Source organism: Cydia strobilella, chromosome 1, assembly GCF_947568885.1.
Source record: "Cydia strobilella chromosome 1, ilCydStro3.1, whole genome shotgun sequence".
Taxonomy (NCBI): Eukaryota; Metazoa; Arthropoda; class Insecta; order Lepidoptera; family Tortricidae; genus Cydia; species Cydia strobilella.
In genome coordinates this window covers 16,805,632-16,831,361 of record NC_086041.1, presented here as the reverse complement: position 1 = coordinate 16,831,361, position 25,730 = coordinate 16,805,632, and the positions used below count along the sequence as shown (strand labels likewise).

The 25,730-nt window shown below is 41.4% G+C and overlaps 1 protein-coding gene across 3 annotated transcripts in view; it reads left to right on the top strand.

Moving 5' to 3' along the window:
- The window catches only part of LOC134745556 (dynein axonemal heavy chain 2), a 172,141-nt gene that overhangs the window by 79,300 nt on the left and 67,111 nt on the right, over nt 1–25,730 (top strand). For 2 of the 3 annotated variants that reach the window (XM_063679634.1, XM_063679640.1), the window contains exons 33-48: nt 5,181–5,373; nt 5,504–5,645; nt 6,875–7,012; nt 7,469–7,687; nt 7,874–7,999; nt 8,352–8,469; nt 8,822–8,958; nt 9,498–9,653; nt 9,882–10,084; nt 10,451–10,636; nt 11,080–11,244; nt 22,949–23,061; nt 23,147–23,292; nt 23,597–23,780; nt 23,908–24,026; nt 24,096–24,202. In XM_063679634.1, the coding sequence (XP_063535704.1) occupies nt 5,181–5,373; nt 5,504–5,645; nt 6,875–7,012; nt 7,469–7,687; nt 7,874–7,999; nt 8,352–8,469; nt 8,822–8,958; nt 9,498–9,653; nt 9,882–10,084; nt 10,451–10,636; nt 11,080–11,244; nt 22,949–23,061; nt 23,147–23,292; nt 23,597–23,780; nt 23,908–24,026; nt 24,096–24,202 (2,452 nt within the window). Of the gene's footprint in view, nt 1–5,180; nt 5,374–5,503; nt 5,646–6,484; nt 6,623–6,874; nt 7,013–7,468; nt 7,688–7,873; nt 8,000–8,351; nt 8,470–8,821; nt 8,959–9,497; nt 9,654–9,881; nt 10,085–10,450; nt 10,637–11,079; nt 11,245–22,948; nt 23,062–23,146; nt 23,293–23,596; nt 23,781–23,907; nt 24,027–24,095; nt 24,203–25,730 lie in introns of all 3 variants that reach the window. The other variant, XM_063679623.1, reaches the window with a different exon arrangement.

Below are 25,730 nucleotides of genomic sequence, written 5' to 3'. Positions count from 1 at the left end.
CCTCATGTCCAACCCCAATTAAGCAATTTTGAAAATATTATCATTAACATTTTTTTTTTTAATTTCAATTTTATAGTGACATAGTTCTACTTCAATACCTATTTCACGAGACTTATGGAACTATACTGCAGATACGGTACACATTAACCATAAAATGTTACGTAATATCCATATATCCAACGGGAAATACCTCTTTAACCCTTTAACTGCGCCTTTTCATCATTTGGTATAATTTGTTTAGTTATTGACACAAAATATCAAGGTTGTATCCTCGAGCTATACGATATCCTTACTGTTTTTTTTGTACAATATACCACAAATGATACGTAATATCTTGATATCGAACCGCAAGAAAGCAATTAATACATACCTTGCAATTTATAACTTGCCATATGTATAATACGAACACGTAACGCACTGCCACGAATAAAATATACCTACACGCCAGACGAGAATTAACCGACCGAAAGCCATGACTGCGGGCGGCTAAATGTAGCTCGCGATCGGAACTCAGATATTGAGGGTCGGGCGGGGGGACGGGGGGAAAAATCCCTTATCATTTGTGTTCGTAATCATCGATTAGATAACACCAATAATAAACAAAACAGCACAATCCAATACAATTCCATTACACTTTGTAATATTGAAAAATTATATACATATAAAATATTTAAAAAAAAACTGAATGAAACTATTTTCAATATTGCTTTCTTGGGGTTCGAAATCAAGATAATACGTATCATTTGTGGTATATTGTACAAAAAAAATCAGTAAGGTATATCGTAGCTGGAGGATACAACCTTGATATTTTGTGTCAATAACTAAACAAATTATACCAACTGAAATAAAACTATGAAAACGGATTATATCGCGTATATTGAATTTATAATACATCCCGACGTTTCGAACCCTTTACAGCGTTCGTGGTCAACGGGTGTAAAGGGTTCAATATACGCGATATAATCCGTTTTCATAGTTTTATTTCATGAGTAACTATCGCGGTAACCGAAGACAATATTATACCAACTGATTAAAAGGCGCAGTTAAAGGGTTACACATATTAAATCACATTTAGAAACGGGTATACCGCGAATTTATTTTGTTACCTTTATTTACCGACGTTTCGACACAGGTTTCACTGGTCGTGGTCGCGGCTAACTGACGTCCTAGCAAAATGTCAAAACAGAGATTTGTGTGACTACCCCACGAAAAGTGCATTTAAAGTTTGAGGTAGACATCACATTTTCAAACTACCCACTACACATAAAAGTTAATTATTGTTAGTTGACCACGACCAGTGAAACCTGTGTCGAAACGTCGGTAAATAAAGGTAACAAAATAAATTCGCGATAGACCCGTTTCTAAATGTGATTTAATATGTGCACAAAAGATCCCTATGGGTCGAAGTGTATCCGTAAGGGCCCCCGAAATTATAAGATAAGATATATAGTTGGTCAAGCAAATCATTATATGGGACGATATCCCTTCGCGCCTACATTTTATAAATTTGCCGCCTTTTTCTACTGAAAAGATTTGCTTGACTAACTATATATATATATATAAGAACTATATATACAAATATAAATTAAATATATAAATAAAGATGTTGCGAAAACTTTCGCCAGTAGTTATTATAAATGTGATAAAATTAACATAGTAGATGTTTGACAAAAAATGCGGGTTAAAATTAGATATCTATTGTTCGCAATTGCCACTACATGCGCATAGGTCCGTACATTTTAGTTTTTTTAACGCAGTTGCACCTCCTTGCTCATTTGTTTTGCAGCGGCAACGAATAATCTCCAAACAAGCAGCAGCCGCCGCAGGTCGGCTTGTCCATATGGGCTCCCAATAACCATTTTGTTTGGACCAGCCCCAGTCAGCAGGGCATGGTAGCTGTTGCTGAGAGGATATAGTCTGTCCCCAAACCTCCTCCCCAAACTCCTCCTTGGTAAACTGCACGGAGAATATGTTTACGTAGGGCATCTTCTGTTGGACGCAGATTCTCTAACTGGAGATTTCTTATTGTATACTCTTCGGCACTCATTTACACTCGTACAGTCACCATCAGATATATCGGAGCGGCCAAGGCGCTAACAGATATCTGAGCACGCCTCTATTGTCAAGGCGTTAGAGTGCTTGTTCAGATATTTTTGAGCACCTTGGCCGCTCCGATATATCTGATGGCGACTGTACCTCGTACTTGTACCTGATCTGAAATCAGTAACAAAATGCATAGTGTTAAAATACTGTCTAGGGATCAATTCACGCCTCGTAATTCAAATCTGTCCAAACTTAAAAATGTAAGACTTACTTGTGATACAAGACCATAACAAATTTTTCCAATATTGGCAACGCCTGCTCAATATTGCCTTGTTTGTCGTGTTTAAATGCCTCCGTTACAGCAGGATATGCCCTCGCTCTTACAACGCAGGTACGCCGCGCGACACAAAATATTTTTTTTAACAGAGTTATAAAAGAAAAATGTTTGACAAGTTTACTATTTTATATAGAAGGATAACTGGGCTATTCACAGGTATTTTTTTTTCTAGAGCAAACCGCCATAGTTTTAATTTTGTAGAGGATTTTTGAAAAAAAAAGTGTAAAGAAAAATATTGAATTTTGAATTTCTCGTTTTTTTTGTAAAGTGAAAATTTAGTCACAGAAATGTATTCTTCATCCTCGAATTATACGAAAAAGACACCAAACTTGATATATTTGCTAGATGTATGCAGATATAAAGCTTAGTGTGAGGCGCGCCGGAGGCACTTCCCCCCCCCCCCCACCCCTGCCCACCTGCTGGGGGGGACCTCGTGGCAACCGGGCTAAATCAGCTCAGATCACCCCCAGAAACAACTGTTCCAAACGGTTTGCTTTGTCTCAAAAATGCAAGGTGGTGGCCCAAGTAACATTTTAGCGATAAAACTAGTTCTATAAAAGCTGACTATTATTTCAATTAAACACTGATAGCGATAGTGCGGCCTAATATTTAGAGATAAAGCACGCTATAACTCTCTTATAGTCGGAATTAGGCACCGACGTTAGTGCTTGAAGCTCTACAGTGGTTAATTTTATGTGCAATAGTGATATAATAGTGCTACAATAGGGATTATTCTTGCCGGAAGTGATAATAAAGGGTTAAAGTAGCTGTCGCGAATATCGCGAATCGGCTAATAGCTGCCAACGTCATGGAGTAGATGGCGCTAGTAGTCACGTTTAAGTGAAATAACCGCTTCTAGGTTGTTGTGATTTTTAAGGGTAAAACAAGAGGGTATATGCGCGAACGACAGTAAGAAAAGGATGTGGGGTGCGAACAAAGCTACGGGAAGAGTGATATTTGCTTTAGGATCTATTCAAGGAGTTTCTTATGGTGTTATTAGAATAATGAGGTGTCTATTGTAGATTGTGACTAACATTCATTGTGATATCAGTATTCAGTGTCAACAGTGATCCGAGGGAATTGTTCATGGCTAATGTAAGTGAAGTTTAATCATAATTATACGAAGGATTTCGTCCCAAGATATTAGTAATTTAGAATTATAGAACACATTGTAGTTACGAGAAAGTGTAACCACTCATCATATGAACTTAAGGTGAACTTAGTGTGCGGAAAGGGGTCGCTATAAGGGGAGGTTGGAGGCGACTATGAAACCCAAGTAACCAGATGGATAATCAGGTTTAACTCATGTTATACGTAGGTAACAAAGTAGGACACCAGCAATGAATTATCGTCATCTCACTAACGTCCAGGCCTCGTATAGGTATGCAGTATGTTTACATATCGTTTTTCCAGTATCAGTAAAGGCATCAGCTCATTCAGTAAAGGCATCAGCTCATTCGATAGGTTAATAAGTATAGTGAGCTTGACGACAGTAGCAGTATTTTTACTTATAGTTCTAATAACCTTGTAATATGTTATCTTGTATCATTTATTACAAGAACGCTGCAGTAGTGAAAACAATCGTTTGTAGTTTTAAATGTCAAAATATTTAATACAATTTCCAATAATCGCTCATAGTGTTGCGTGACGTAGTCAGACAGATTGTTTATAATGGCGACAGCTTGATGGTTTATTTGAATTCTTATTCTGGTACACAGCAAAGTTTCACAACACGTATTAGAGAATTCAACTGAAATTCTATTGCAGGTATTACTTTTCTGTCTTATATATGGTATTTTTCAAGCGCCTTGTAAATATACACGTTTTGATAAATTTTGTATACTAAAAATACTAGCCTATTTTATTTTTTGTAAGTAAGTTAATTATAATCTTTAGTTTTGTGAATGGTTATGCTAAACATACTAGATATGATATGATATGATGTATATCACAACAAAATGACCTTAACAATTACTGCTTTATTACTAGATATTTCAAGCATTTTTGTGTTTGTTTGTAAACAAAATGGCGTTTCACGTTCTAAACACATGGCTAACTCCAAAAGTGATAATTTTACCTTATGTAGAACTGACAACTTTAAAAAGGCTATATTTGATATGGTACGGTTGTATCACTATATTACTAAGAGCTGTAAGAAGAAGAGGCAGCTAATACCACCTTATTACAGCCTTTAGCTGCATTATGCAATCATATGTCTATTATATCACCTTACTAGCGCCAGTGTATTAATAAGACCGTTTATTTCCATAGTATCACCTAAAACTATTATTATGGGTCTTATAAAACTACTATGTCACTCAGGACTCTAAATGAGTTGCTGTTATGGCTAATGTGTTTGTTGGGGGACTTAAAATCTCCTACTAACACCATTTTACGGAAATCTATTTGTAAGAAGGTGGTATAAGGAGAAAGCCTGGCAACGGTCCCGCACGCGTATTTTTAAAGTTTAAATATAAGGTAACTTAATGAGCCACGAGCGATTTTTTTGGCAGACCACAAAGCGGCGTTTATATAGTCTGGCAAACCCAATTTGCCAGTAAATAAGAACAAAAAAATACTTTACTCATCCCTTTCTTTCAACAACATATTACCTTTCTTTTGGGTGCTAGTACTAGCGTAAGACAAAGACAGTAGGTATAATTCTCTCGGTCTATGTTAAAACATTTCAACAATTTGTTTTATTCGCTGGCTGTCAGGCCCCAGCTACACTGAGCCGAAGACCGATTTCCAGTGCTAGTTTTTAGACTTTCCTCTCTTTGCCAAAATGATTAAATTTTAGGAATAGCCCAAAGCGGCTGCTGGGGTTGCTTCGACGAGTTCAACCGCATCAACATCGAGGTGCTGTCTGTGGTGGCGCAGCAGATCCTGGCGGTGTTGCTGGCGCTGTCACTGCAGCAGCGGCGGTTCTACTTCGAGGGCGCCGACATCAAGCTGGATCCCAACTGTGGGATCTTTATAACTATGAACCCTGGGTTTGTTCAAAATATTATGATGATTCCAATTTGTTCTCTTCAGATCAGGGTGCTATATTTGCGTCAAACTTTTATAAGAGGGTGTTTTTCAGAGTTTAAGACATTACCAATACCTAATATATACTTGTAGCTATGCCGGCCGAACAGAGCTCCCCGACAACCTGAAGTCCATGTTCCGCCCCATCGCCATGTGTGTGCCCGACTGCCTTATCATAGCGGAGATCACACTTTTCTCAGACGGCTTCACCGCGTACAAAGTAAATGCTAAAAAAGTGAGTTAGAACATTTTCTAAGACGAAACGTAGCTATTCAATGTGCAATGGTAAATGCTATTATATATATGCTGCACATATGTGTTAACTAATACTACATACCTAATCGATATTTATTTGATTTCAAAAATACAGAGGTGATCAGTCATAATTCTTTTTATCTCTAAAATAGCTGTATCTACTAATTAGGAAAAACCTTATTTCGTTTGAAACTCCAGGTAGATGTGACCTCAGGATCAAAAAACGTACAGTTACAATTTATAAGTGACAAGTTACAAGATTGTAAATTTAACAAGTTTGTCTGCTAGAAAACATAATACGCGACAAATTTGAATGATTTATTTTTAACAAATAAGTATGTAGATTGTAGGAACAAATCTACATTTGACATAAGCACCATGTTTTGTGTTACGCGTTGTTAAGTGTGAAGTTTTGCAGATTGCAAACTAAGATCTGATATGTATGTAATAATTGTGCATGTAACACACGTTTATCTACAACGTAAACAATATTGTCGACTTGTACACTTGTAAAGTTTTTTGTGATAGGGCCCATATTGTGATCTAAAGATGAATAATTATTTGAGACACACAGTCAGTTGGGTATATAAATTTGTATAATAATACCTAAATTCGATGAAGAGTACAACGGAACTCTTGAACGACAGGACGCTGCATGAGCATGACAACGGTCATGAAACGCTGGAGTTCCATAGCTGTATGTATTTGGGCTAGCTGTAATTGTCTTAATGTCAGATAGACTATCGACATTAATTATTTTAACTATATTTTAAACTATTTTTTAATTTTATTTGTATTAATTTCCTTTCTATGCCTAAGGTGTTTACCCTATACCAGCTGGCCATGCAACAGCTATCTAAACAAGACCACTATGACTTTGGGCTGCGATCTATGGTAGCTTTGCTTCGGTATGCTGGAGTAAAAAGACGCGCTTACCCGAATCTGCCGGAACAGGAGGTTTTTACTTTTTTTTGTCGCTCTAGTCTGTATCAAATCCTTTGATAAGGGTACAGGTGTATTGTTTTATTTTATTTTGTCTCTCGCTGCGGTTGAATATAATTGATTGTTCCTGATGGTCACGTTGCTGTGTCAGATACGCGTAATGGATTTACCAGGTATTTTTTTGTTTTTTAAGGGGCTCTAATTTGCACTTGCGCAGGGTTTGTGAGATGAACATGTTTCAGGAGCGTTGTGGTTGTTACCCGTCAGGTATTCACGCTGTACCAGATGTGCATGCTGCAGCTCTCGAAGCAGAACCACTACGACTTTGGACTGCGGTCCATGATCGCGATGCTGCGGTACGCCGGGGAAGTGAGACGCGCTCATCCGAATTTGCCAGAGGCAGAGGTAGATATATGACGCTCAAATGTTTCATTCATTTAGAGCAGGGGTCGGCAATCTTTTAGCAGCCAAGGGCCACATTATAGTTAACGAAATTGACGCGGGCCGCACTTTGTTAATATTTATGACTATCAGGTATTGTCGTTTGTCAAAATTATATACAAAATAGCCAAGGAGGCTCGCGGGCCCCAAGTGAGAGGTTCGCGGGCCGCCTGTTGCCGACCCCTGATTTAGAGCCTAGTTCACTTTTACAACCCATTTTAAGACATCCATTGAAATGAGTTTTGCGCGTGGTGAACACTTCGCCTTAATGCAGAACAAAATGGTGAGACTTTTCTTATAGATAATTTATCGCTGCATATAAAGACCTCCTAAAAAGCAGGTTGCCTTACCACTACTCCCTAACAACGCAGTCGGCACTACTCAGTACCTATGAAAATATGATTGATGGTTCTTGTACAGATGGTAATCCTGGCGATGCGCGACATGAACGTGGCCCGGCTGACGGCCAAGGATGTACCTCTCTTCGACGGCATCATGCAGGACATCTTCCCGGACGTGGTGGTGCCCACGCTGGACTACGAGATGTTGGAGGCGGCCATCTCCGCGGAGATGCGGCTTGTGAATCTCCAGCCAACTAAGGCTGCCTTACATAAGGTCATACAGACGTTCGAAACTAAGGTGAGACACAAATAATGTACCCCTACACTCGTACCTATAGAAATGGTAACGCGGCGCGACTGACAGACAGCCTGAATGAGCTTTGTATCGTAACATACTTACATTACATACGATTGGTATTGGTAGTGTTTTTATTGTCACTATTGATTAAGTTCATTTAAAAATAACAGTACTGATTTCTTGCAGAATTCCCGACATTCTAGCATCCTCCTTGGCGACACAAACACCGCCAAGTCAGTGTCGTGGAAGATCCTCGCAGCTACTATCTCGCGGTGCAAGCGAGACCGCGTGCCGGGCTTCGAGAATGTCCAAGTAAGCTTTAAATGAAATCTAGAATATATATCTAATAGTCTTCATGCGGTTACAATATACAAAAATACAGCTGAAAGTTTTAAAAATATTAAATTTATTTATTTTATTTACTTATTTCTTATTATTCGGAGATCCAACAGCTGTTAACATGTCTATAGGTTTTATAAATATGATACAAAAAAGCCAATTACAGGTTATCACCAGTAGCAATTTATAAATGCAGTATAAATTAGACAATAGATCTTTATTGCTTTTCAAAATGGTTTCTAACAACACATATATTGAGTTTTCTATCCGAAGGACCGAAACAACGGAAGTAAGGAAGGAGGGTTGAGTTGTGGATCTGTTGTAGGTGCAACCCATGAACCCAAAGGCTCTGACGCTCGGTGAGCTGTACGGCGAGTACAACCTAGCTACGGGCGAGTGGAAGGACGGCGTGCTGAGTAGCATTATGCGCACCGTTTGCCAAGGTACCTACAGAGTAACGATGAGAAACACAAAAGATTAATTTAGCCCGTCCATCATAATTCTGCCCATCGATTAGGAAAATGACTCCAATGCCAATTTTACATCGAATCTCATGGTTTTGACCTTTTTTTGGGATATGTCATAAATAATTATCAACAATTCACATGTTCGACTGCATGCTTCACTAAATCGTGGTTGCAAGAGTAATGGTATAATTATTGCGACTGTCTCATAAAATTAGTTCATTAACTTGCATGTCAACGCGAATAAAAGACGCAGTGATGTTTTATAATTTTCGGTTGTTCCGTGGGTTTTAAAATTATTACTATTTTATACGAAAACTTTTGCAAACAGACGAATCCCCCGACCTGAAGTGGATCATATTCGATGGGCCCGTGGATGCCATCTGGATCGAGAACCTCAATTCCGTAATGGACGACAATAAGCTACTCACGCTTGTTAACAGCGAACGAATCTCTATGCCTGCTCAAGTAAGAAAAGTATAACTGTTATCTCCAGGTTATTCTATAAAATAATGCTTATCTTGCTTGTATAGGAAAAATGATTGTCCGTCGTACCTACAAGGTATACAAGTCGAGTGAGTATTTAGGAAGCTTTTAGAAGTCATAAGAATAACATATAAGTAAGTAATAAGAATAACAAAACCTTTTTAGTATTCAGTTTATATACAATTTAATTGTTAACACCCTGATACTCTTGCATTTTTTTTTCTCATTATTGTTGTTATTGTTTTTGTTCTTGTTTGCACAAATAGCTCTGTTTTACTCTGTAGAAACTTTATTAAACATGATGTTAAAATATTTTCATTAAGGAAACTGTAAGTCTAGCTTTAAGAAAATTTCCAGTGTTATGTATAACTATAGAAGACTGTTTGTTTCTTAAATAAATAAAAAAATAAAAATTAAAAGTCGCCGTCATTTAGAATTCATTCCTAAAGTAGTCATGCACTTTTGCGGCTGGGTATTGTACCTATGTCGATTAAATATACCGAAGCTGAGGTTTGTTCCAGGTGTCCATTTTAATCGAAACTTTGGACCTTGCGGTGGCGTCGCCAGCCACAGTGTCGCGCAACGGAATGGTCTACAATGATTACAAGGATTGGGGCTGGTGGCCCTTCGTAAACTCCTGGCTCGACACCGTCAGCGATCCCGAGTACAAGGAGTTTGTAAGTCAACAAGGATTTCATAAAATTCTAAAAATCATAGTTTGTGATTATGATGTCCATGCTCCAGATCACTTACTCCATGTCTCTTGTTGTCTGCTGCAGTGAATCATTCTATTAAATTATTAGTTTCGGAAAAAAAAACTTAGTAGAAGGTTAAGGAAGGCCAACGCGAGTGGCTTTCTGCTATGTATGCCTAATTTGACGTCAATTCGCCTGCTTTTATATTAGCTTCGGCAACATTTCCTGAACATCCTGACGCCGGTGCTTGAGCTGAAGCGGGTGCATCTGGTGGAGGGGCAGAGCGTGCGCGGGCAGGAGCTGACGGGCGTGCGATCCATGTGCCGCCTGTTGGGGCTGCTGCCGCCGCCCGTTCAGCCGCAGGGCGACGAGGAGGGCAACGAGGGCTTCTCCAAGATGCGGTTTCTTTTTGCGTAAGGACTTCCAGAATCTTCTCCCGGTGACATTTCCTGAATATCGTGATGGCGGCGCTGGAGCTAAAGCGGCTGCTCCTGATGGAGGGGCAGAGCGTGCGCGGTCAGTAGCTGATGGGCGTGCGCTCCATGTGCCGCTTGCTGGGGCTGCTGCCGCCGCCCGCTGAGCCACAGGGCGACGAAGGCTTCTCCAAGATGCGGTTCCTTTTTGCTTAAGGCCGTTTAAAATCTTTCAATAAGATTTCCTCAACATCCTGACGCGGGTGTATAGAGGGGTCTCGTTTGTAGTAGCTTGCCTTATACTTCTCCAAAACTTTTCACATGAATCAAAGTCATTCATCTGTGTTCATTGCTCTCATTTGACAGAATGATCTGGTCCATCTGCGCCACGTTAGAAGACGAGCCTCGCCGCAAGCTGGACAATTGGGTGCGCGAACACGAAGGCGTGTTCCCGCTGAAAGATACCGTCTACGATTATTACGTGGACGAGCGATTGCGTCAGTTCAAGCCGTGGGAAGACCGGCTGCCGGACAACTGGAGATATAACCCTGCGTAAACAGCCTCCAATATGTATCGTATGAGTTTATCCGTCACGTTTGTTCGAAATCCCTTCTATTGTTATAAACGTGAAAGTAACAGACATACAGAACTAGTAGGTATGGTGATAGTTTGTGCCTCGGGACTCTCGGGAGGGCACAGTGTAGTTATTCTCACGGTAATAATAATCATTCTACGCAGACGATGGCGCGGGCAGGCTAGTCGTTAATAAACTTTAAATTGACACCTAGTTTTGACTAGGTAAAACGATTCATGCTGGAATCTTTTTTTCTTTTTAAAAGTATAGCTTCTGTGTTTCGTTTTTAGCTTCTGGTGTTAGTTTATAAATAGTTTTATGGTCCAGTCAAAAACTATCAGCTACCTATACTCATGTGTACTGCAGGTACCTATTTACACATATTAACTGTAATAAATAAAGTGTCCAAATTTCCGAACAGCGCTGGTTTCCACAATATACTGGTGCCGACGGTGGAGTTTATACGCGTGCAGCTGGTGGCTCTAGACATGCTGAAGGCCGGGTACGGGGTGCTCGTGGGCGGACCTACGGGCACCGGCAAGACTTTCCTCATCCAGGGGACCTTGGCCAGTTTGGATCCTGCTATGTAAGTGATTACTTGATAAATTCAAGGCCAGTTACACCAATCACACTTGACAGACTGATCAACATCATTCAGCAGAGAACTACAAAAATTCCTATACAGGGTTGAGCAGATTAAGTGTCCTAGTTTAAAATTGCCATAAAATTAACACAAAACTTCAAATTGCAATATTAAACTTGTTTTTATTTTAAGCATACTCTATATTTACAAATTTAATTAATTAGCTCAAATCGCTGTCCTTTAACCTGTATAACTTTACGCATATTCTACCACAGAATGAGTTGCACGCGGCACGCACTACCTCATCTGGTATATCGTCCCATATTTTGACCAACCGATGCTTGAATTAATTTAAATTCATTACCTGTGTATTCCTAATCCTGCTGGGCTTGTATCCCCATATAGAAAAGTCCAACGGATTCAAGTCTGGTGAAGATGCAGGCCATTCTTGCCACGGTATAAAATCTGTCGCTCGACGCCAGTCTTGTGTTACATACGTTTAGCTTTGTGAGACGGGGCACTGTCTTGTTGAAAGCAATAATAGTCATCCCCATACAACTTTCGGATTTTTTCTGGCATATGACCCTGTAACACGTTCTGAATATAATAATAGTCTTGGTTAATTTTTACTCCCCGATCAATGAATAGCAGTGGTAGTTTGCCCCTATAAGGTCATATGGCACCCCATACCATGACAGCCAATGCATTTTAAAACCACTATACGGATAATTTGTCTACTGGAAAATCCCTCAATGAAGCACCGTAAACACGATCATTTTGTTGATTGTGGGCCACAATTTGTGGCTATTTTGCAATGAGGGCTAACGCGTAGGAATTTGCCGTTAGGGGCGCTAGTGTAGATGGTGGTCTTTTCCAGTTCGAAATGTCAAATGTCACTTGTCACTTCAATGACTGACAGCTGTTCTTTAGTCTTTTGGACCACCATCAACAGAGGCGCCAACTGGTGAGCAAAAAAACGATAGCCCTCATTGAAACATCTTTTCGTCGGAAATAGTAGATTGTGTCACAAGGGAGCGAAATGACATATTTACGGCGAGGGCGTACACTTGAATCCTAAACGAAGCGAAGGATTCTAACATAGAATCCTGAGAGCAACGAAGGATTCTAAAGTAGAATCCTGAGCGTAGTGAGGGATTCAAGTGTGTTACGCCCAAGATGGAAATAATTTTGCTACCATGTGACACATACTGCTTTTCACATCACCTATGAGGTAATTATTATGTTAAAAATATTATATAAGCTAAAAAAATAATTTGGAAAAAAAATGCAAAAATAGTGTCCTAGAACAGAAAAGTGTTACTTTGATCCCTCCTAGCAGGGAAGAAAAACCCCTTTTTCGAAATGATGTGGAAAAATAATTTCATCGCCCTCATGCCAAAAACTAGCAAGTCCCTGCATTTTATCACTAGCCTTTTTCTCCATCCATTCATCATCATCATCATTTTTGTTTTTTTCAGCTGGGTTAATCCATGATTTTCTTGTTTTTTGTGGGCCTTCAATCCAAGATCATGTCGTACCGTAATATACGACTCATTGATAGTCGGGATATTTTCATATCTTTAGCGAGTTTACTGGCACTTTAGGCTGGATTTCGCCGAATACGCTCACGAACGCTTTTAATTATATTTTTGACACGAACAGATGGTTTTCGACCAAGTTTGGGCTTGATTCTTGAAGATCCTGTTTTTTTTAATCGCTTAATGGTCCGAGATATGAACCTTACATTAATATCTAAATGTTTTAGCTTCTTAAATATCTCGCACGGTCGGAATTATTGCTTGTATAAATTTACAACGAGCTGGCGCTTCGCGTCCATGTTGAAAACAATATACAAACAATACAAGAAATCAGGCTGACGTCTAGAAATCATAGACGCAGAAATTCGCGATAAAAAATATAGTTAAAAAAAGTACCGCTACAAATACAAACAAATTCTCATTTTTTTGTATTTGTAGCGGTACTTTTTATTTATTTATCACAAAGTACAACACAACAGGCAAATATGGTCAAGGCTATTTTTAAGAAATTTTTGAAAATATTTTTTCTTCAAATTTCACCGATTTGTCTGACGAACGGAATAAGTTCCAATGGAAAGTATACAACTTCTACAACATGAATAAATTAGGTTGCCTATGTTTTTCCGGTCACTATTATGAGGTTGCCGTGTTTAAACAGGTGAGTTAAAATCGATAATTGCACCCATCTGTCTGACGCTTGAATTATATATCAAAATAATGGTAATTTTATTGCGAATACAATGGTATAGGGTTGCCTGCAAAAATCTGGTCACAAATAAGGGTTGCAAGGCTTTTAAAGAAAATAAGACGGAAAGACTTTTAGCGATAATTCAAAAACGACTCAACTGATCACGATTGTTTTAACTATTTTCGAATGTGATGTGATGTGATGTGTGTGTGATGTGTGATGTGTTGTGTGTTGTGATGTGATTAATCACTATTTTTGTGATTTTTTTCATAATTTTTGATGAATAACTCAAAAGTTAGAAGGAAAAACCCTTTTTTTTTCTTTCTAAATAATTATTTTCGAAATGATTCACTTTATCAAAAAATGTTGTTCAAAGACCCCTATTTATTTTGAAAGACCTGTCCAATGACACGTGTGGGGTGTCATAGGGTTGAAACGATAAAAAAAATGTCACACGCATTTTGTTTCTTTCAAAGCGATTATTTCCGAAAATATTTACTTTATCAAAAAATGTTTTTCTAAAACCCCTATTTATTTTAAAAGACCTATCCAACGACATCCCACATCATGGGATTGAAACGAAACAAAAAAACCTTACATACATTTTGTTTCTTTCGAGGCGATTTGATTTTGATTTTTGAAAACCCCTATTCATTTTAAAAGACCTATCCAACAATACCCGGCACTGTAGGTTCGAAATGAAAAAAAAAAAAATCCTTACATACATTTTGTTTCTTTCGAAGGGATTATTTCCGAAAATATTCACTATCTAAAATTGATTATCGAAGACCTCTCCTCCTCCTTGCATCGGTTTCCACATCACTGAGGGTCGTGGTCACTTCTAGGGAGCAGCTTCTCTTGGACAATCTGCCGCCACCTCTTTCTGTCTGTCGCCGAGTGTAGGGCACCGTGGAGCGTTACATCAAAGGCTGAGCGGATTTGGTCTGTCCACCGCATTGGGCTGCGTGTCGGCCTATCGCCTTCGATTTTACCAGTGATTACTAGCTTTTCCAGGTTATTACTGTCTTTCCTGGCAATGTGCCCAAAATATACAAGCACTTTGCGTAAGCAGACAGTGGACAGCCTGGTTGTGATGTTCAGTTCATCAAGGATCGATGCATTAGTGCGACGTGCTGTCCAGTGTATGTTCAGCATCCTCCTCCAACACCACATCTCAAAGGCATCAATTCGGTTACGGTCAGCTTTCCTAAGGGTCCATGTCTCTGCGCCATGTGAAAATGGAGAAAACTAGAGTCCGAACTAAATACTCTTGGTGTTGGTAGAGATGTTTCTGTCCTTCCATACTTTCTCAAGCTGCGCCATGGCTCCCTTGGCCATTCCGATTCTTCTGCGGATTTCCGTCTCACAGGACCCGTTGTTACTTATGGTAGAGCCAAGGTATATGACGTTGTCTACGATCTCTAGGTCTAGTGTTCCACTGCGCTCCAGCTTCCGTTTGCGTTCTAGTATCATGACTTTGGTTTTAGATCTATCGATCGATAGTCCGCGTTCTTCACTGATACTTTCCATCCTGTTTAAAAGATATTCCATCTCTGCTTCGCTGGCTGCCAGAAGGGTGGTGTCGTCAGCGTATCTTAAGTTTGATATTTTACGCCCTCCCACGGAAATTCCACCATTCCAGCCGTCGCATGTTTTCCTCACGATGTATTCACCATATGCATTAAACAGGATTGGCGAAAGAATGCACCCTTGCCGGACGCCTTTCTGGAAGTTGAAGGGGTTTGATGTGATTCGGTCAACTTTGACTACTCCTTGGCTGTTGTAGTATAAGGATTGCAGCAGTGCAGTGAGATGCCGAGGTACACCCAATTCTAACAGGATATCCCACAAGCGATCCCAGTCGACGCAGTCAAAAGCCTTGCTGTAGTCAACGAAACACATGATTGCTGGCGTATCGAATTCGTAGCACTTCTCCACAATTTGCCTGATATTCAGTATCTGTTCCCTGGTGCCTTTGCCCTTCACAAAACCTGCTTGCTCTTGAGGAATCTGCCAATCGAGATAATGGCGGATTCTGTTATTAATAATATGAAGCAGAATCTTGCTGGCATGCGACATTAGGGCAAGGGTGCGGTAGTTATCGCATTGCTTGGTTGATCCTTTTTTGTGCAGAGGGATGATCACTGATTGGGTCCAGCTTTCGGGCCAGTCGCCGTTCTGCCATATGTGGTTGCATAATGCGGTCCCCGAGGGATTTGAGTATCTCTGAGGTTATGCCATCTGATTCTGGGGCTTTATTCGGCTTGAGACGATCGACTGCTGCTTTTATCTCCGATTTCAAAATATCAGGTTCCAGCTCTAAAAGCCTCCAGTCTAGTCGAGTGTTGGTGGACGTGCAGGACTTTCCATATAGCTGCTCGCAGTAACCGCGCCAACGTTCAGCAATGTCATCGAGTTCGTGCAAAGGGCGACCATTGGCGTACTCGATGACCCAAGATTTGGCTTTAAATTTTTTGCTGAGCAAGCGGACTTTCTTGAACAAGTCTGACGCACAGAATAACTAATAGTACTACCGTACAGAAAATTCACTCCTTCACAAAAGCCAGATTTAAGTATAAAATTATACCTACACTCGCCGCCTGCAAGCAAAATTGAATCTTATAACCGCGCACGAACCGTGAATCTTCTTTGCGCGCCGCAGTATTATGACCGAGCTGCGAGTGTCGGCACGGGGTTGTCACTTGACAAGTTTTTGTACCTATACCTACTGATTTATTATTTTTAAGATAAATATGTAGGAATTACAAACGTTGATTCTGTAAACATAAAAATTTTAGCCGGAGATAGTATGTCTGATTCTCACGGAAGTAGGTATGCCACAGAAGTATGTATGTATGTATGTATGTATGTATGTATGCATGTATGTAAACACTTTATTGTACATAAGACAGATTACAAACACAATAAAAGAACAAAAATATATACAATGTACAAAGGCGGACTTATCCCTATAAGGGATCCCTAGAAGTACTTATTCCTTTGAAAATATGTCGGTCAATATAGTCCGGAATTTAAAAAAAATGTTTTTTCTGCTTCCTTGTTCTTCCGTTTATTCAGACATCCATAAACAGAACATTATCCACCATTAAGTCCGCCATTTGTACTTATTTTATGTGCAATAAAGTATAAATAAATAAATTATCTTTTATACAGATTAGATCGCGATTTAGGTTTCGAAGCCATTGCGTATTTACAATTTTGCGCGAGCGCCACGTGACACGACTATCGTGCGAGCCGAGCGGCAGCCCACTGCCATGCACCTTCTTGGGCGGTGCGCCGGCCAAATATGCCTAAACTGCGCAGTGACACCCCCCTATCTGACGTTTGCAGTTTTAGTGCATGAACCTCCACCTCACGACATATGCCCATGATGTGGTCGTTTTTATCTCTGCGACACTCTCTCTGTATAGATTTGCACAGGTCAGAGTATTCCTTTCGCACATCCGGATTCTGAAAGCCCTTGACTTTAATGTCTTTCCTGCGCTGAATCAGGTCCCATGTCTTTTCTGTTATCCATGTGGATCTTTTGCAGTCACTACTCCTCTACTGGCTATCTCACGGAGTGCTTCGGTGATTTTCTCCTCTACATGTTTCCACATGAGCTCAGCACTTGCGTTTGATGAGGGTAAACGTGAATCAGCGAGTTTTGCTGGACCCCTATTCATTTTAAAAGACCTATCCAACAATATCCGGCACTATAGGGTTGAAACGTATTTTTTTTACATATATTTTGTTCCTTTAGAAGCGATTATTACTCACCTACTCACTTATGTCCTGTCTTTGTTTGTAACATGTATTTTTCTTTGTAGTGCACAATAAAGTATTTTATTATTATTCTCTTTATTTATTCATTTTCTTATGTTAGGTTTTTTATAATATGGATATAAAAGTAAAATATAAAAACACTTACAAAACAATACAAAATACATATAAACAAATTATAAAAAACCTAACCTAGGGTGCCGCCAGCAGCGGGGCAGGGCCCAAGCTGCCGGTGGTCAGGGCCGCAGAGAGAGGAACCGGCGGACTATTCGCGCCGTGTCCAAGATCTCCGCCTTCTGCATCTGACCCTTGATCCAACCACCTAGCGAGAGTCTCTCAAGGTGTTGGTCGAGACTCTTCGCTATGAGACCGTTCGCTGAAACGACTATCGGGACAATGATCGTCGAATCAACATCCCACATGGCGGTTATCTCGTGAGCCAAGTCTAGGTACTTACTGGACTTGTCCTTCTCGGCTTTCACGAGATTCTCATCATGGGGATGGTGATGTCGACGAGCACGGCCCGGCGCTGCGATCGATCTATTATCACAATGTCAGGCTTATTGGCTACAATAGTCCTGTCAGTGATAATAGATCGATCCCAATAGAGCGTGGCACGACCATTCTCGAGAACTGGCACAGGTAAATACTTGTAGTACGGTACTTCGCAGTCCACAAGGCCATATAGAAGAGCAAGCTGCTGGTGAATAATCCTGGCTACGAGATTATGTCTGTGCAAGTACTCGCCGTTAGCAAGATGAGAACAACCGGAAATGATATGCCTGAGTGACTCTCCGGGACGGCGGCATGCCCGACAAATGTCGACCGTACCGTCCTTCAGGATATATTTCCGATAGTTGTTCGTCATCATAACTTCGTCCGCAATTGCACAGGCAAAACCCTCGGTTTCTCCGAAGAGGTCACCGAATCGTAACCAGTTCACCGACGCGAGCAGGTCTACATCGGGTCCCATGAGGGCCTTGTAGAACCGCCCGTGTAGCACCTTACTCTCCCACACCGCCCTGCGACCCGCAGTACTTTGTACCACAGGTTTGTGCCAGTTCTCGTTTGCCAAGGAGAGCGGCGTGAAGTTCCTGTCCACTGCCACCACATCACGATGCACACCACACTCGTTGTTAAGGAAATAATTCCTGAGATTGCACACCTCGCGGTTGTGGAGATCTTTGGCATTAAGGAAGCCTCGACCTCCACATTTCCGTGAGATGTACAATCTCATAACTGACGAGCGTGGGTGTAGCATACGGTGTGTGGTGAGCATTAGACGGACCCTCCGATCCAGGGCGTCCAGCTCGGTCTGAGTCCACCTTAGTATGCCAAAGGAGTATATGAGTATGGGCATTACCCAGGCGTTGAAGGCGCGCACTTTGTTGCCTCCTGACAAAAGACTGTTAAGGACTTTTGTGAGCCGACTGAAAAAGCGATCCTTCACCGACCGTCTAATACCCTCGCCCTCAATACCCAACGACTGTGACATACCAAGGTATTTATAGGTTTCTGATTCAGAGATAGATCTGAAAGACATTGTCTCAGAAAGTTGTAAATTTGTTGAATTTACAACCTCCCCCTGCTGTACATGCATAACCGCACACTTATCGACACCAAACTCCATTCTGATGGCGGTACTGAAAGCTTCTGTGGTTTTCAATAGCACCATCAAGTCTTGGTTATTTGGCGCAAATAGCTTGAGGTCATCCATGTACAGAAGGTGAGAAATGACTTCACCCTCTCTCCGAAGCTGGCAACCTAACCCTGAATCCTTCAGCAGGGTGCTGAGGGGATTCAGAGTTAGGCAGAACCATAGGGGACTCAGACTGTCACCCTGAAATATTCCTCGCTCGATCCTTATAAAGTCCTGCGGGCCAGGGCGGTCATCCCCACCTCCTGGTTGACGAAGGACTGTGATCCACTGTCTCATACACGCACTTAGGAAGGATATTAAAGCTGTATCAAGTTTATACAGCTCCAATACCCTTCTCAGCCATGAGTGAGGCACCGAATCATAGGCCTTCTTATAGTCAATTCAGGCGGCCGAGAGGGCCCCCCTGTTCCGCCGAACTTGCTGGCATATGGTCATGTCTATGAGGAGGAGCTCTTTAGTACCACGGGACCCAACCCTACATCCATTTTGAGCGGAGGCCAAAATGTTGTTAGCGACAATGTGCGCGTTAATTTTTGCTCTCAAAATGGATGTAAGGAGCTTGTAAAGTGTAGGCAAGCACGTGATGGGTCTGTAGTTCTTCGCTTCCGTGGTACTACCGGACTTGTAGAGCAGGAAGGTTACACCAGTTGTTAGGGAAGGTGGGAGGGAACCGAGCTCTAGGGCTTGTTGGAACTGCGCTGCCAACCGTGCGTGCGAGCATCGAAACCATTTTAGCCAGAAGTTGTGCAATCCGTCCGGTCCAGGACTTTTCCAGTTCTGGGCCGTACGGATGGCACAACTTACGTCGTCGGGGCTGATGGTGATAGCCCCCATAGGTTCGATGTTCTCGCACTCACGTTTGACAACGTCTATCCAACCGCCCTCCGTGTGTTCCACAGGCACTGACCAGATGCTACGCCAAAAATCAGTCATGGCAGTAGCATCCGGCAGCCGCACGTCGGACACACGAGAGTCGGTTTCCTCCCACCTCCGGTACACCTTCCTTTGGTCACTTTGAAAAAGACGATTCTGCTGGAATCGATCCACACGCTTTCTGTAGCGGCGAATACGGTTTGCCCATGCATAGACTTTCTGCTTTAGAAAGTCGATGCGCTCTGTGACATTGGCCATGTAGTCGCGGGGTCTGACATCCGTCCCCGCGAACGCCTGGTTCACAAAGCGCATTACTCGGGGGCGGTTGTTGCCCCCCCTAAAGCAGATCAGCTTTGCAATGAGAGTCCTAAACGAGCTAATACGTCGCTCGATCCGCGCTTGCCATGCAGGGACACCTCCGGCGGTCCTAGGTGCACGTTCAGCGTCCGGAAACTTGACTCGAGCAACACGGCACGCCGCGATGGCTCCGCAGTACATGATCGAGTGCGTATCATCTAAATCTTTACTAGTCCGTAAATGTGGCTCTAGTAAAGCGTTTAAGGCTCCCACTAGCGCTAGATTGCGTCTATTTATAGGCAGACGTGGTAATCGTGGCCTAGAGTTGGTTGTGGCGCGATACTGCCTAATCGCCTCTTCCAAAGTCCTCCTCAGTTGCTCATTGGCAGATGTACTCACGCTCTGACTCGCAAAATCCCCCTCGTCGGTACTAAAATCAACCCGCGGCGCCCCCGGTGCCAGGTCGGGTGCGGGCACCGGATCCGGCGATGTGGCGGGCAGATCTCGCACCGAGGCGGAGGCTGCGCGAGCAGAGAGAGCCTCCAGGCGAAGCCGATCAAGTGTCGCATCATCCAAACGCTATAGCCGCTGAATGACGCGCACCTGATCCCATAATCGTTGCTCCGACACGGTGATGGTGGGTTCAAGAACCTGAAACAGTGGCAGTATTCTTGAACGATACGCGGATAGCTGTGTTCCCCCCTCTGTAGCCCCATAATAGGCGCGCATGACATTCTCATTAATGGATTGAGACCATCTCATGCGACGCACTATACCACCGGCAGCGGGGGCCGTGGGCGGGGCAGGATGTCCCGCAGGCCCCAAGCGTGCCGGCAGCGGTGGCCGTCCCCGTCGCGCAGGTGGTCGTGGCGGCGAGGGCGTCGGCCCGCGCTCGTCGCTGCTCGACTCGCTGGTGTTCCCGTCAGGCGCAGTGGCATATTCGTCGCCTAACGACGAAGGCGAGGAGCTGGACGACGCGGGCGGGGGTGGTGGTCGTGCGCTTTGTGCCGCTTTCGTGCGCGATCTTTATTATTATTATTATTATTTTCGAAAATAGTAACTTTATCAAAAAATGATTGTTCAAAACCCGTCTTAAAATACCTATCCAACGACATCCGACACCATAGGGATAAAGTGATTATTTTAGGAAATAGTCGCTTCTAAAAGAACAAAATATATGTAAAAAAAAAAATTTCGTTTCTACTCTATAGTGCCGGATATTGCTGGATAGGTCTTTTAAAATAAATAGGGGTCTTCAATAATCAATTTAAGATAAAGTGAATATTTTCGGAAATAATCCCTTCGAAAGAAACAAAATGTATGTAAGGTTTTTTTTTTTCATTTCAAACCTACAGTGCCGGGTATTGTTGGATACGTCTTTTAAAATGAATAGGGTTTTCAAAAATCAATTGTTGATAAAGTAAATATTTTCGGAAATAATCGCCTCGAAAGAAACAAAATGTATGTAAGGATTGTTTGTTTCGTTTCAACCCTATGATGTGGGATGTCGTTGGATAGGTCTTTTAAAATAAATAGGGGTTTTAGTAAAACATTTTTTGATAAAGTGAATATTTTCGGAAATAATCGCTTTGAAAGAAACAAAATGTGTGACAATTTTTTTATCGTTTCAACCCTATGGTGTGGGGTGTCGTTGGATAGGTCTTTTAAAATAAATAGGGGTCTTTGAACAACATTTTTTGATAAAGTGAATCATTTCGGAAATAATTATTTAGAAAAAAAAGGGTTTTCCCTTCTAACTTTTGAACCATTCATCCAAAAATTATAAAAAAAATTACAAAAAACACATTCGAAAATAGTTAAAACAATCGTGATCAGTTAAGCCGTTTTTGAGTTATCGCTAAAAGTCTTTCCTTCTTATTATCTTTAAAAGCCTGGCAACCCTTATTTGTGACCAGATTTTTGCAGGCAACCCTACACCATTGTATTCGCAATAAAATTACCATTATTTTGATATATAATTCAAGCGTCAGACAGATGGGTGCAATTATCGATTTTAACTCACCTGTTTAAACACGGCAACCTCATAATAGTGAACGGAAAAACATAAGCAACCTAATTTATTCATGTTGTAGAAGTTGTATACTTTCCATTGGAACTTATTTCGTTCGTCAGACAAATCAGTGAAATTTGAAGAAAAAAAATTATTTTAAAAAAATTATTAAAAATAGCCTTGACCATATTTCTTTAGGCAACCCTATTTATTTATGTTCAGGAACATATTTTCTTTCATAAAATATAAGTTACATCCGTCAGACGTATCGGTGAAGGTCGACCATATATAGCGTATCTTATATATAATCGGTTTTACGAGACAACTACAACAACAACCGAACAACGTCGTGCTCTAAGAGCATTTGGTATTTCTACCTCTAACCGTGTCTGGCTAGAGCCATAGAGGCCCATAATTTTGTTGTTTACCGTACACTGGCTATGGCCGATGGCCTGTTTTAATCAAGAAATATTAATTCGATCCCACGTAATCCTACTTTGACGTTGGCGAAATCATCGACAGTATCGATGGAGCCATACTTCCTGAAAAATTGAATTGAACGTCTCCGTTGGTTATATCCTCCAAGGATATGCTTATTGTTTTCATAGGTACCTTATTCAAAATAAGGTCTATAGTGTTATACATACATACCTAACCTTCTTAATCTTTAAAGCACGGCATCAAAGTGCTTGCTTAAGTATTTTAAACTCTTTGAGCATAAGTATCTTGCTCTCATTCTATATTATTTACTGAACTTTGAACAATTTGTTCGTGCGTGTACCAAGCCAAGTACACTGCCAAGCCAAGTGTTGTTTGTACTCGGGCCAAGTTTACTGAATGTTATTGTTCCCCTTTAGATATAGCCAGCAAGTCATAAACATGTCTGCTCAGACCACAGCTGCTAATGTGCAGGACATCATCGAGGCGAGGCTTGAGAAGCGAACCAAAGGGAACTATGTGCCTGCTGGAGGTGGGTAACGTTTTCATTTACCTATGTCTAAAGTTGCTTGCACAACGTAGAGTTGAAAAGACTAACTATAGCGTGTTCTGTTTAGGCAAGAAAATGATCGCATTCATGGACGACATCAACATGCCGGTGCGTGACGCGTACGGCTCGCAGCCGCCGCTTGAGCTGGTCCGGCTGTGGCACGACTATGGTTATTGGTTTGATCGGGAAAAACAGTGGAGGAAGAATGTCAGAGTAAGACAACTTGTACAGACAACCACATAGTTAACTAAGTAATTTAATCAAGTTTTTATTTCTTGTAAAATGCGTTCATGTCTGGCGAATGTATTTTCTAGGTAGCACCCACTAGCGAACCACTCGTACATTGTACGCGCGTTGTACACGAGCAGTTAGCCATCCTTTTGCAATTGGCGTGTAGATACCTATTTGTAACTAGTTCACGCCTTGTTTTGTAGAGCGGCAGTGTGCGGTGAGCGCCGTTCGTCTCGTATGGTTTATCTAAGTGATCACTTCGTGTAAATGACCTATATGATCTTAGGGAATGGTGCTGTGCGGCGCTGCGGGTCCTCCGGGTGGAGCGCGCTCGCACCTCCCCCCGCGGCTGTTGTCCTGTTTCCACGCGTTCTACCTCACCGCTCCCACGCAGCAGCAGCTTATTAAGATATTCGGCACCATGTTGTCGCAGCATATGCAGGAGTTTGACGAGGAGACGAAAGCTGTCGGTAATTGTGGTTTCATCTCATCTTGGTATTTCTTGGGACATGTTGTTGAGCGGACCTTGCTCGCCGCTGTTGTGATCTTTATAAATGTTTTATTTTTTAACTTTTTCTTTATTGGTTTTTATTTTAGGTAAAGTAGTACTAGTTGGGACAATAGACGTGTTTAACAATGTTGTGGCGAAGTTACTGCCGACTCCGAGTAAGATGCATTATCTCTTCAATTTGCGAGACATCTCCAAAATATTTCAGGTAAATGCCTAACATGAGAACCGCTGACGATATAATTTAACAAATAATTAAGATATAACGTGATTTCAGGGTCTGTTACGAAGCAATAAAGATTATCAGAACACAAAAAGAAGTTTCCTGCGACTGTGGATATGCGAATGCTTTAGAGTTTTTGGAGACCGCCTTACAGAAGAAAGGTGTATAGATATAGATTAAGATTATACAGTATTCATTATTAAATTGTAAAACGGGACTTAATCCGACGTTTCAAGGATGGCGTTGTCCCCGTGGTATCGGAGAAGACTGGCTTCTGGTCAGCATCTAGCCGCTCTAGTCTTTCGAACTCCCCGCACTTGGTCTTGTTTATCAGCTTGAACGTTTTGCGCACTAGGAATGTTACTTTGTCGACACACAACACTAACGATATTCGATTTATCGACTGTCGATATTCGTTTCCGCTTACATTTACTAATGACTGGATTCCATGTGGATGAGATCTTAGAAACCTCGTCCAGATTGAAATTGCAATGTTTTTGTTTTTAATTTCAATAGCTTCCCGTACTTTTTAACCGACTTCAAAAAAAGGAGGAGGTTATCAATTCGACCGTATTTTTAACCGACTTCAAGATTTCAAAGGAGGAGGTTCTCAATTCGGTTTTTTTTTAATGTTTGTTACTCCCGTCATTTCTGGACCGATTTTGAAAATTCTTTTTTTGATTATAAGTATATACCTATACATACAGATTGGTCCCGTTTTTGTCAAAAAGTAGTTCTGATGATGGGATCCATGAGGAATCGAGGGAACTCCTCAAATAATAAGGCAATATTATTGATTTTAGTATTTTCATCAACAAATCAAGCACTTACATTTAAAAAGTGATATTTGATGAAGTGGAACTGCTGATGATGATCAGAACGGAACTCTTCAATGACGCATAGTTCGCGTTTGGCGATTTGTCCTCTTCGTTATGTTTGTTAAGCAAGTTAGGTTTTCAAGAAACATTTTTGTCAAGTTCGAGTTCTAATGATGGGATCCATGAGGAATCGAGGGAACTCCTCAAATGTGAAAAGCATACATATAGAAGTTTTTGTATTTTTATCAACAAATCCAGCATTTCCATTTTAAAAAGTGACATTTGATGAAGTGGAACTGCTGATGATGATCAGAACGGAACTTTTTAATGACACATAGTTTACGTTTGGCGATTTGTCCTCTTCTTTATGTTTGTTAAGCAACTTAAGTTTTTAAGACATATTTTTGTCAAGCTCGGGTTCTGATGATGAGACCCACGAGGAACCGAGGGAACTCTTCAAATGTGAAAGGCATACATATAGTGATTTTTGTATTTTCATCAACAAATCCAGCATTTACATTTAAAAAAGTGACATTCAATGAAGTGGAACTGCTGATGATGATCAGAATGGAACTCTTCAATGACACATAGTTCACGTTTGGCGACTTGTTTTCTTCCTTATGGACCCAGACCTAAACTTGGACCCGGACTCGGACCCGGACCCGGGTCTGAACATGGACCTTAACTCGGACCCGGACTCGGACCGAACTCTGACCCAAACTTGGACCCGGATAGCCGGACACGGACCCGGACTCGGATCCGGACCCAGACCCGGACCCGGAAATGCTACTAGAAAAGTGGGTTAGGTGGGTGGGTGGGTTTTGAACTGCGATTCTCACAGAATAGAACTGCTATCAGAAAAGTAGGTTAG